Source organism: Prionailurus bengalensis, chromosome E3 (assembly GCF_016509475.1).
Source record: "Prionailurus bengalensis isolate Pbe53 chromosome E3, Fcat_Pben_1.1_paternal_pri, whole genome shotgun sequence".
Taxonomy (NCBI): Eukaryota; Metazoa; Chordata; class Mammalia; order Carnivora; family Felidae; genus Prionailurus; species Prionailurus bengalensis.
Window position 1 is genome coordinate 11,227,592 of NC_057357.1, and position 12,561 is coordinate 11,240,152.

The window sequence follows — 12,561 nt, forward strand, 5'->3', positions numbered from 1 at the left end:
GCCCCCAGACCCTTGTCAACTGCCCGCCCACCCTCAGGCCACCTGGCGTCCCTCCCTCCCTGGCCGAGCCCGGCCACAACCGCCTTCTGTCCTCTCCTCCGGTGTCCCGGGCTGGTCCCTGCACAGGGGACACTGTCCCCCAGAGCTTCCCACAGCTCGATGCCCCCCGTCCGCGAGGCCTCTGCCCCATGGGCTCTCCTCGGAGAGAGAGGCCTCTGATGTCACCCTGCCCAGCCCCTCCAACCGCCTGGATTAACAGCAGGAGTCCACTTCCTCCTCCTCCACTGCTGGTTTCCTGCCATGGCTGAGAGCGCCTTGACCACGGGCCTTGTCCGTTTTGTCCACAACGGCTGGGCCCCTAGTGCCCACCACAGAGCCTGGTGCCAGGAAGATGCTGAACGAACCACTCAGGGCCCCGGGGGGTGGTCCCGAGCGAGCAGGGCACCGCTGGCCCGTGTTGGGGCTGCACAGGCTAGTTGAACCCCAGGTTCTTCTCGCTGGCTGTTGGTCAGATCAGCAGCTGTGGACACCGTCAGGAGGGCCACCGAGGGGCCGCCGGCCTCTGTCCCCTCATCTCCCGAGAGCGACCCTTCTTCCTGGCCAGCCCTTCTTCCCACCAGTACCACCCCCTCCCCCCAACACAGCATCCCGGCAGGTGCTAGTCCGGCCTTGGCCGTGAGCCCCTCGCCGTGCCCTCAGCAGCCCTGTGACGTGGGCCTGGCGTGCCCCCCCCCCCGCCCCTCCTCCTGATGGCAGAGCTGAGCTGGACGGCCCGGGGGCCCTGTTCTCTCGTCGTGTGGGCGCTACCCTGATCTGCGGCAGAGGCGTGCATTTGAAGTGAGTCACCAGTTTTGACTTCCTCAGAGGAAAGTCCCCGAGAAACAGATGAGCCTGGCCTGCCCACCACCATTGCTCTGGGAGACCTGGGATGCAGTTGGTGTTTGGCCCAAATAACCTGCGGGTGGCACAAAGGGGAGGCTGGGGCCTGGCATGTGGTGGGGGTGGGTGCCAGGGAGTGTTCTCTTTTATTTATTCATTTTTTTTTTTAAGTTTCCGCATTTGGAGAGAGAGAGCAGGTGAGAGACAGAGAGAATATCCCAAGCAGGCTCCCCAGTGTCCAGCCCGATGCAGGGCTCGAACCCACAAACAGATCATGACCTGAGCCAAAATCGAGAGTCGGACGCTTAACCGGCTGAGCCACCCAGGCGCCCCTAAAGAGGGAGAATCTTGAACAGGCTCAGTGCGGAGCTCGATCCCCTGACCCTGGGATCATGCCCTGAGCCAAAATCAAGAGTCGGACGCTCAACCGACTAAGCCACCTAATCACATTTTCTATAGACCTAAACTTGCCCCCAAGAAGTCTATTAACTTTTTTAAAGTAAAAAAGGATTATATCAAAAAAAAAGAGAGAAGAGGCTGATGTCCTCCGTCTGGAGGGCGAGGCCTGCCACACCCGGGCTGGGGTCTCGGTGAGCAGAATCTCGGGGGTCGTCGGGGAGACCGGTGTCCCAAGGTTGTGCCGACCAAGGTGGGGCGGTCAGTGCCACACCCATCCCCTCTGGAAACTTTTCCATGGCCTCTGCCTTGCTCCCAGCTCGGGAAGGGTACCCAAGGGACAAGGAGAGGATTTGGGTCCGGAGGCAGCTGAGGACCAAGGGTGAGGCAGTACCCGCCCGGGCCGGCACTTGTAGCCGCAGACCCCCGCCTGAGGCGAGCCTGGTAGCTGTGCCCCGCGAGGACCGAAGAAGCAAGAGAGAGAGGTCCAGCAGACTTTTCCGCTCCCTGACTACTCTGAACCTCAGTCTCTTCATCTAGGAGTGGAGTAATGCTGTGCACCGCATAGCGCTGTGACGTTTAGAAATCGTGTCCTCGATGTGCCCGGCAGGCAGTCGGTATGGGAGAGACGTTGGGAGCGGAGTGAGTTTTGATTAGCGAGCTGGTCCCTTTCAGGCACACACGAGGCACACTTGGAGGTGTCAGAGGAGGTTCCGACAAATAAGGTGGATAAACACGCGTGTCTGCTTCTACTCTTCCCTGAACCTGCCTGAGAACGACAGGGAAGGGAGGTTTTTTTTTTTTTCTTTTAATGTTCATTTAACATGTGTGTATGTATTTCATGTTTTATTTATTTTTTATGTTTGTTTTGAGAGAGAGAGAGCACGTGTGCATGCACATACAAACGAGGGAGGGGCACAGGGAGAAGCAGACACAGAATCCAAAGCAGGCTCCGGGCTCTGAGCCATCAGCACAGAGCCCGATGCGGGGCTCGAACTGGTGAACCGCGAGATCACGACCTGAGTTGAAGTTGGACGCTTAACCGACTGAGCCACCCAAGTGTCCCGAGCTATGCACATTAAAAAAAAATTTTTTTTTGATGTGTATTTACTTTTGAGAAGAGACAGGGAGCAAAGGGAGGGGCAGAGAGAGGGAGAGAGAATAAGAATCTCAAGCAGGCCCCACACTCTCAGTGCAGAGCCGGACATGGGGCTCGATCCCGCAAACCAAGAGATCATGACTTGAGCTGAACTCAGGAGTCAGACGCTCAACCGACAGAACCGCCCATATGCCCCAATTCAATGAAATTTCTATCCTGATGGCTGACCCCCTTTCCCCGCTGGCGTCTTCTAGAACCCTCCTCAGGGTGAGCACAAGAAGCTTTTCTGGGGAAAGTGGCCAGTCCTCTAACAAATTAGAGAAGGTCCTACAGGCATTAAATCTGAACAGAACACCATTATGTACGTGAGTATGAATGTTCAGTGAACAAAAATGCTCTGGGAAAGCGAAAAAATAGGACACGTATAAGAAACTCCACAGAAGTATTAGAAGATCAATTTGAGGAGGCGCGTGGCTGGCTCAGTCAGTAGAGCATGCAGCTCTTGATTTTGGGGTTGTGAGTTCAAGTCCCACTTTGGGCATAGAGATAACTTTTAAAAAAAAAAAAGATAAATTAGGAGCACCTGAGTGTCTCAGTCAGTTAAGCATCTGACTTCGGCTCAGGTCCTGATCTCATGGTTTGTGGGTTCAAGCCCCACATCGGGGTCTGTGCTGACAGCTCGGAGCCTGGAGCCTGCTTCAAGATTCTGCGTCTCCTTCTCTCTCTGCTCCGTCCCCACTCACACTCTGTCTCTCTCTGTCTCTCTCTGTCTCAAAAATAAATAAACATTAAAAAAATTTTTTTTAAGAGATAAGTTTGAGGAAATCTCCCAGGAAGTAGAACCAAAAGACAGATGGAAACAGGAGAGAAAATAAAACCCTCAGAGAACCTTCCGGGTGATCCAGCTTCCAAATGTAGTGGTTCCAGAAAGGAAACAGGAAGAGGAGGGTAGAAGTCAAAGAAGGAATGCGAGAAAATGCCCCGGGATTGACAAGGGTTTCTTGGTTGAGAGGGCCCACGGGAGCCCGGGCAAGGGACGAGGCCCGCACCCAACGCACCTCACCATGTGCCTGCACAGCCCTGAGACAGAGCAAACTCTGCCCGTTTCTGGAGTGGGCAGACAGGCTCGCCCGAAAGATCGGGACTCAGGTCGGCTTGGAACTTGTCAACAGCCACCCTGGAAACAGAGAGAGGGAGCTTCGAAAGCCTGGAGGAAGAGGCCCAGCCCGACTCCTTCAACCGTGAGGGAAGCAAGATAATTAGAAGCAGGCGTTCACACAACGACCTGTCGGTGGATGTGCACAGCCCCTTGATTCACGGTGGTTTACTGGAACCACTGGAAACGACCCACGTGTCTTAAGAGCGGACGAATGGACGGACAAAATGGGACGGAACCCGTATGCTGGAATTCATAAAAAGGAATGAAGTGCTTCCGCGGATAGACGTGGGTGGGCCTTGAAAACACGATGCCAAATGAAGGAAAACTAGACACAGAAGGTCACGTGCTGATAATTCCACTTCTGGGAAATGGCCAGAATAAGGCAATCTGTAGAAAAGAGTGGTTGCCAGGAGCTGGGGGTGGGGGTGGGGGTCTGCTTCTGGGCGCAGGGTTTCTTGGGGGGGGGGGTGATGAAAATGTCCCGGGATCAGAAACATGCTGGTTGTGAATGTACGAAAAAGCCCCAGGGCTCTACGCTTTATAGTGGTCAAAGGGGTGAATTTTACCTCAATTAAGCAAAAGGGAGGCTAGAGTAAAAATTATTGTCCATCATGCAAAGGCTCCAATAGGTTATTTCTTCATGTGCTTTTTCTTTTTCTTTTTTTTTTTTAAAATGTTTATTTTTGAGACAGAGAGAGACAGGGCGTGAATGGGGGAGGAGCAGAGAGAGAGAGGGAGACACAGAATCCGAAGCAGGCTCCAGGCTCTGAGCTGTCAGCACAAAGCCCGACACGGGGCTCGAACTCACGGACCATGAGATCGTGACCTGAGCCGAAGTCGGCCGCTTAACCAACTAAGCCACCCAGGCGCCCCTTCCTGTGCTTTTTCTTAAAAAGCCCTGGCAGGGAGGGGGGGACGCCGGGTTGGCTCAGGTTAAGTCGGGCTCCCTCTGTCTCTCAAAAATGAATAAATGTTCAAAAAAAAGAAAAAGATTAGCTGGCTCAGGAGAGTGTGCAATTCTTTTTTTTTTTTTTTTTTTTTTTTACATTTATTTATTTTCGAGAGACAGAGTGAGAGAGTGAGCTGGGGAGGGGCAGAGAGAGGGAGACACAGAATCTGAAACAGGCTCCAGGCTCCGAGCTGTCAGCACAGAGCCTGACGCGGGGCTTGAACTCACAAACCGTGAGATCATGATCTGAGCCGAAGTCAGATGCTTAACCGACTGAGCCGCCCAGGCACCCCATCCCCAAAACTTAACTTCTAATAGCATACTGTTGACCGGAAGCCTTACCAATAACATGAGCAGTCAATTAACACGTATTTTGTATGTTACATGCATCACGTATCGTATTCTCACACTCAAATGAGGAGAAATGTTATTAAGCAAGTCATAAGGAAAATACATTTTTAAAGTACTGTACCATTTATATATAAAAAAAAAAAATCCTCACATCAGTGGACCCACACAGTTCAAACCCATGATGTATATAACTTTAATTGTTAAAAATTTAAACTTTTTGAGAGTAATGTTTTTAAAATATTTATTTATTTTGGGGTGGGGAAGGAGACAGAGAATCCCAAGCAGTCTCCTCACTGTCAGTGCACAGCCCCACGCAGGCCTCGAAATCGTGAACCGTGAGATCATGACCTGAGCGGAAATCGGGAGCCAGATGCTTAACTGACTGAGCCCCCCAGGTGTCCCTAGACTAATATTCATACTTACTGGCCTGTTCTGTGAGTTTGTTTTTAAAAAAAAATTTTTTTAATGTTTCTTTATCTTTTGAGAGAGACAGAGACGGAATGCAAGTGGGTTAGGGGCAGAGAGAGAGAGGGAGACACAGAATCCAAAGCAGGCTCCAGGCTCCGAGCTGTCAGCCCAGAGCCTGACGCGGGGCTCGAACCCACAAGCTGCGAGATCATGACCTGAGCCGAAGTCGGACGCCCAACCGATTGAGCCACACAGCAGTCAACCATCATTTAACCATTTTTTAAGGATAACGTTTATCGAGACGTTATGTATTGATAATGGTATTGCCAGACAGCGCACATTCAGTGCTTAATCCTCAGGAAGGGGGGAAAATAAATAAATAAATAAATAAATAAATAAATAAATAAATAACTTTTTAGAGGCGACGATGCTGAAGCTCAGAGAGGTTAGGCAACTTGCCCGAGCTCACACAGCGTGTAAGTGGCAGCATTTCAGTGCACGTCTGTCTGTCTCCAGAGCCCTTGCACGGGACGGCCCTGGGAAGCTCTGGTTTTACCCGTATCCCTCGCTGCTGTCCTCGGGCCTCTCCTCCTCCTCACCCCCTCTTCCTTCTCCCCTGCACACTGGAAGGGAGAGGGGAGATGAGCCTGGCCATCCCTGCCTGTGCCCGCTGCGTCCTCTGGACCTGAGTGTCTCTGTGCGCCAACAGGTCGGCGGGACGAAGACGGGTGTGGTGCGGTACGTGGGGGAGACAGACTTTGCCAAGGGCGAGTGGTGCGGTGTGGAGCTGGACGAGCCCCTCGGGAAGAACGATGGGGCGGTGGCGGGCACCAGGTATGGCGGGCTTCCCCCGGGGGAGTCTGGGAGGGAGCTGCTCTTCCGGGGGGGGGGGTCGGTACAAGGACTGGGGCATCGGAGGAGGTCAGCATTGAGGGTAGCTGGGTAGCTGTGCCACTCACCACGGTATAGATGCTGGCAGCTTCCTTCTGCCTGAGGCAGGCGCTGCGAAAAGCACCCCCATTTTACAGGTGAGAGAACAGAGGCCAGAGAGGTCATTGCTCAAGGTCGCACAGAGTCACGGGCAAGTGCTAAGTGGGTCATTGGTTCTGTGTTCCCTCTTCCATGCCACACGTGGGGTAGGAGCCCTAGAAAAGAGGAGGCGGTTCCTGCCTTCCGGGGGTTCCCCTGGGTGATACAGGAAATAATCCGGTACTGGCCCGTGTCCAGCAGCTATGAGTGGGGTCACCACTGGGTTCCAGGTCCCTTGCTGTCCCTGATTAGAGCTGACTGCCTGTTCTGCTGGGTCAAGAGGGTCTAAGGCTGGGGCTGGGGGTGTGATGTTCTGGGTGAGCAGTGTGTGGCGGGGGCGTGGGGCTAAGGCCCAGTGGCCCAAGAGCCTGTGTTGGCTGTCCCGAGGCTAGATTGTGTGGCCCAGGGGAGGCTGTGACAGCTCTGAAAAGGAGTGGCCAGGGTGGTGCAGGCCAAACTGCCAGGGGAGGAACCACACTTGCCCCAGGTCTTGAAGGAAAGTAGGGTTTTGTTTTTGGAATGGCTTGAGGAAGATCTGCTCTATCGGGGCGGGGGTTGGGGGGAGGACAGTCCCAGCAAAGACCTGCATACAGGAAGAGGCGGGATGGGGTGGCAGTTTCGAGGAGAGTCAGAAACTAGACAGCACCAGCTCCCTGGTCCCATGTGGAATCTGTGCCCAGGAAGGTTCTGGGAGAAGACAATCCAGAGTTTCCGGGACAACACTTGGCCTTCCTGTTCTCAAGATGGATGTTTCCACTCACTCTTGCTCTCAGAATTCAGGGCCAGGTTGGGAGCCTCAGCCCCCACCTCCAAGGCATCTCCTTCAGGCTTTTGTTGCTCTGTGCTGGGAGTATTGTGCACAGAGGGCCAGTGGCGTTCCTTGGGGCTGGGGTAGCCCAGGGGCAGTCATGAGAGTGGGGCTGTAGATATGGCTGGGGGGGGGCACTGAATGGTATGAGGGAGCCAAACCCAGAAGACTGGGGGGTCCTGTCCTGCCTTTGCCACTTAACCAGCTGGGTGACTTCAGGCAAGTTACTTAACCTCTCTGAACCTAAATCTCCTCATCTGTGAAATGTGGATATCAGTAGACTGGTTGGGGGATTGAAAATAGCACTCATGTAAAGGGACTGGCACAGAGTGGGTGCTCAATAATTCCCCTCCCCTCCAAAATACGACCACTGGCTACTTATGGCTGCAGAGAATCTCAGACTGTACTCACTGTTATTCTATTTCTGGGAGTCCCATCCATTGGTCGTGGGGTGAGGGTGCTGGGATCCCCAAGGCCAAACCTCTCTGCTCAGGTAGGCTAGGGGTGGCTCCAGGCTGTGGGACCATGACGGCAGCGTGTGTCTGTCCTGCCTCCCCAGGTACTTCCAATGCCCGCCCAAGTTTGGCCTCTTCGCCCCCATCCACAAGGTAATACGCATCGGCTTCCCGTCCACCAGCCCTGCCAAGGCCAAGAAGACCAAGCGCATGGCCATGGGTGTCTCGGCACTGACCCACAGCCCCAGCAGTTCTTCCATCAGCTCCGTCAGTTCGGTGGCCTCCTCCGTGGGGGGCCGGCCCAGCCGCAGTGGACTGGTGAGGGTGGAGCCGGGGAGGGTTAACCTGCTGTGGGGGGGGGGGGGGGAGGGGTTGGGACAGAAGGAGCCAGGTGAGCCAGTGACCCCTGACTTGCTCCTGCTCTGGTTCCAAGTATTCCTCTGTGAGTTTGGTTTTTGCTTTTTGTTTTTTGTTTTATGTTTATTTATTTATTTTTGAGAGAGAGAGAGCAGGAACACAAGTGGGGGAGGGGAAGAGAGATTGAAACAGAAAATCCTAAGCTGGCTCCAAGCTGTCAACACAGAGCCCGATGCAGGGCTCGAACTCACAAACCGTGAGATCATGACCTGAGCCAAAATCAAGAGTTAGACATTTAACCGACCGAGCCACCCAGGCGCCCCATCCCTCTGTGGGGTTTTTGAACAAAGATGAAAGCTTAGGGGTGTCTGACTGTCTCAGTAGTGTATGTAACCCTTGATCTTAGGGTCATGAGTTCAAGCCCTACATTGGGCGTAGAAAAAGAAAAAGAAGAAAAAAGATGAAAGTCCATGTCTTTTAATAGAGAAGATTGATCCATTTGCGTTTATTGTTATTTTTGTGTTACTGATTTATCAGTAGCCTAACCCCTTTCCTGGGAGTTAAGGAGGGTCGGTCATACGGATACAGGACAAGTGATATGGGTAGAGGGTAGGCAATACAGGTGCGGAGCAGGGAGTCCAAAGGTTGCCACAGTCACCCTGGGTGAGGGGAGGTGAGGCTGCCCTACTGGACAGAGGGTCTTCTGTGCAAGCCCAGTCTAGGTTGGGGGTCTAGGATGTCTCCAGAGCATGCAGTCCAGGTGAGGGAGGCCACCGTGAGGCAGAGCCCAGGAGCCGTGACCGTCAGAGGCTGTGACTCTCCTGAGATTTGGGGAGCGTTCCTTGGATCTCAAACATCGCGATTCCCCCCTGCGTAGATTGTCTAGGGCACTGGCAGGGAGGAGCAGGACCCTGGGAGTTGAGGGGCTCCAGCTGTCGTCTGGATGGTACTCCAGATCCCTGAGTCCTGCCTGCACCCACGCCTTCCTGCAGCTCACGGAGACCTCTTCGCGTTATGCCCGCAAGATATCGGGCACAACTGCCTTGCAAGAGGCGCTGAAGGAGAAGCAGCAGCACATCGAGCAGCTGCTGGCTGAGCGAGACCTGGAGCGGGCCGAGGTGGCCAAGGCCACGAGCCACATCTGTGAAGTGGAGAAGGAGATCGCCCTGCTCAAGGCCCAGCATGAGCAGGTAGCTGGGCTGGCGGGGCGGTGGGGGCACCCAGAGGGCGCCAGCAGCCTCCCCGGGCCAGTTCTGTGAGTCACCCTCATGCAGAGAGAACCAGGGGTGTGCAGAGGATACGAAGACCTCTCCTCCTCCTGATGGATCCGGAACCTGGGTGTATCGTGCTCTTTCTGACTTGCTATAGCGGGAGCGTTTTCTGGGTCACGGAAAATTCTTCCCTGTTTGAACGGCTGTGTTCCCATCCATCATGGGCCGTGTTCTTACCGACCTAGCCCGTGCCCCGTAGTTGTTCAGGTTATTTCCAATTACTCACTTTGTCTGAATATACTCGTCTACACGTTTTTTGTCTACAACCGTCCACATTCCAGATCGTGCCCTCAAGTAGCTCCATGTGCTGGATTTCAGGGAGGCGAGCCCTCGCCCGCAACCTTGAGTCTCCTGCTGTCCAGTGTTTCCTCTTCCCTGATGTAGATGTTTGTCTCCTGCGTGAGAGATCCTTCCTGGGTCCCCGTCCCCGTTCGGAGCCTGGCTCACCCCACCCTCAAGTGCTGGAATCATTAAGGCCAGGCTGTCACAGAGGCCTTTAGCAGACAGCGGAGTCTTAGACCCTTAGGGGTTGAGGGACATGGAGGGGATTGGGGACCGGTGGGCCAGAGGCTGACCTCTGCCATGCCCGGCACTCAGCCGGGCCCTCCTCCCTCGCAGCTTGGCCCACGGTCTGTGCCTGGCCAGCTGGCAGGGGCGTGGTGGTGGCGGGAGTGGCCTCTGCCACCTGGAGCCTGGTTCCGGGAGGAGGCTGACCCCGTCCCGGCCCTCGCTCGGGGCCCAGTATGTTGCAGAAGCAGAGGAGAAGCTGCAGCGGGCCCGGCTGCTCGTGGAGAGTGTGCGGAAGGAGAAGGCAGACCTGTCCAACCAGCTGGAGGAGGAGAGAAGGTGTGTGCCACCCCTGCCCTGGTCCCGGGGAGCACTTCTCTGGGCCTTGTTAGCGATGGCCAGTCAGAGCCCGGGCTCAGGACCTCCGCCACACCCTGGCTGCGTCACCCCGACCAGTGGCGTGAGCCCTGCAGCCCTGCCCCTCATCTGCAAAATGGGGTGATGATCCCCATCTCTGCAGGCTGGAGGGAAGCACCCCACCTGGGAGTCACCACGTCCGTCCGCTGCTCTCCATCCAGACTGCGGGAGGGGGGGGGGGGTCGCTGAACTAGGGGTTCTCCCACGCCCCAGACCGGTTCACATCGCGGAGCACCCCTCTGGGCTGTGTGCTGTGTGTTCGACTCCCAGCTCGTCTGCGTCTGGAGACTGAGGCTCAGAGAAGCACCATGTTTCGAGGTGTCAGCCCCCTGCTGAGCGCTTTCCCTGGTCCCAGGTCTCTCTCAATCCTACCACGAGCCCAGGAGGCAGGTATTGCCCCCGTGTCACAGATGAAAACATTGAGGCTCAGAGCAGGCGAGGGATTCGCCTGAGGCCACCGGCCTGCTGGTGATGATGCGGTTCTTCCCCCCCTGCCTCAGTGACGAGCCTGGACTCTGGTTCCCTCGGTGTAGGGCCTCTGGCCTGACTTGATCCTGGGTCACCCGATGGGACAGAGCTGACAGGGGACAGGGCTTCTCTCGGCCCGGGGCTTCTGTCTCCTGGCTGATATTCAGATTTCTGTGGCTCCCTCCACTCCCCCACGCCTCAGGCAGCCCCCACCCTCAGCCCCCGCCTTGGGTCTGGGTTTGGGCTTTCAGCCGAGGCCTGTGAGCCACAGGCTGTTGTTACGGTCTGACTTGGAGAGAGAAGAGTTTATTTATATCTGCCTGAGACTGTTCTCGGGGCCCACACATCTGGTTCCCATGGCGACACGCCTGATGCTGACAAATAAAAACTTGAAGATGCCCCGGGGGTTGTGTTCAGGGCCCTATACCTGCTGGGTGACCTTGGGCAGGTCTCTTGCCCTTTCTGGGCCTCATCGCCTCACCCGTATGCCGGGAGCTGTCAGGAGGCCCCGGGAAGAGCAGCTTTGTGAGCTGTTGCCGTGTCTGTGTCTCCCCTGTGCTGTCTTGGCGTGTGGGTGGGTGAATGTGTCTCCCGGAGGGTGTCTGCCAATGCCCACAGCGGGGCAGTGGGGGCCCTCATCACGGAGCAGCCCTGGCCGATTTTGAGGGGAGGGGATGAGAATGAGGTCGGCACGGGAAGACCCCCCCCCCCTTCCCTCTGTCCCCGCAGACTGGTCTGTTCGGTAGGCAGTGAGGTTCCCAGCACCACTGTGCTTCCATTTACAGCCTGTTCTGCCGCCCGGTCCCACCACCACCCTAGGGAGGAAGGACGTTGGCTTCCACACCCCCATTTTAGAGAGGCCGGCGGCCTCTGAGTAGAGCACACGGTGGGAATTTGGGAGGCCCCGAGCTTTCCAGGAGGTCCTGCCCCCATCAGCCATGACCCTGGGACAGTGCCTTCTGCGGGATCTGAGCACCTGGTGGCCTCGCCCATCTCTGCCGTCACTAGGCGAAGCCCACCGCTCTGGGCGACGCGCGCTCAGCCCCGTCTCCCCCTGCAGGAAGGTGGAGGATCTGCAGTTCCGAGTGGAGGAGGAATCCATCACCAAGGGAGACCTGGAGGTAATGGCCAGAGGACCGCCCCTCCCCGCCTCTCTCGGCAACCCCGGCCCAGCCCTCGCAGGGCAGATGGTCCTGAGGTCCAGGCAGCAACTCTGGCCCCTTGGGAGGGGGCTGGGGGCATGTGGGGAGAGAAACCCAGGAGGGTCCCCTGGGAGAATGGGGAGGGGGCAGGTCACAAGAGACTTGGGTGTCAGAGGCGGGATGGCTCAGCTCCAGGAGCCCCAGAGGGGCCGTGGTGCCTTTTGTTTTGCACCTGGGCGGGATGAACTGAGTATCCCCAGGATGAGGCCTGAGGACATAGTGGCTGGACTCCCCTGTCCCTTCTTCGTTGGACAATAGTCCTAAAAGGTATCCCTTGGGTTCTTGGATTCCGGGTGAAACTTTGGCTGGGGGTAGCTTGCTGTTGAGTCACAGAACTTGTAGATGGCCAGACAGCCTCAGAAAGCCAAAGGTTGTCACCCAGGCACGGGGCAAGGCAGCAGCCCCTGGGACCAGGACCCAGGACTCCTGGTTCCTGAGCTCAGCCCATAAGGATGACCAGTGATGGCACCTCAGTTACAACTGCTGGACGGGTGGTCTGGGCAAAGGTGAACCTTCTGCCCTCCATTCCACACCCTCCTGAGCTGAGGGACGGGGGATGCTCCCATCAGTCAGTAAACGTCCCCCGCCGCCCCAGCTCTCCTCACCACACTGTACGGAGACCTCGGGGCTCACAAGGCCACGGTTGGGCAGGCAGGAATGGCTCGCTGCTGTGGTCCTCCCTGCTCCCTGGGAGGCGACAAGGGACGAGGACTGCTGGAGCTGTCGGATGGGGCAGGAGACAGTGATTCAGTCCTCCCCACGCTGGCCGGGCCCTAACTGACCTTGGACAGCCTCTTCCCTTCCTG

General features: G+C 56.2%; 1 protein-coding gene across 3 annotated transcripts in view; it reads left to right on the forward strand.

The window, feature by feature from the left end:
* The window catches only part of CLIP2 (CAP-Gly domain containing linker protein 2), a 74,501-nt gene that overhangs the window by 41,712 nt on the left and 20,228 nt on the right, over window positions 1–12,561 (forward strand). For all 3 annotated transcript variants that reach the window (XM_043561349.1, XM_043561351.1, XM_043561350.1), the window contains 5 exons: window positions 5,951–6,075; window positions 7,638–7,851; window positions 8,883–9,080; window positions 9,904–10,007; window positions 11,614–11,674. In XM_043561349.1, the coding sequence (XP_043417284.1) occupies window positions 5,951–6,075; window positions 7,638–7,851; window positions 8,883–9,080; window positions 9,904–10,007; window positions 11,614–11,674 (702 nt within the window). The remainder of the gene's footprint in view (window positions 1–5,950; window positions 6,076–7,637; window positions 7,852–8,882; window positions 9,081–9,903; window positions 10,008–11,613; window positions 11,675–12,561) is intronic.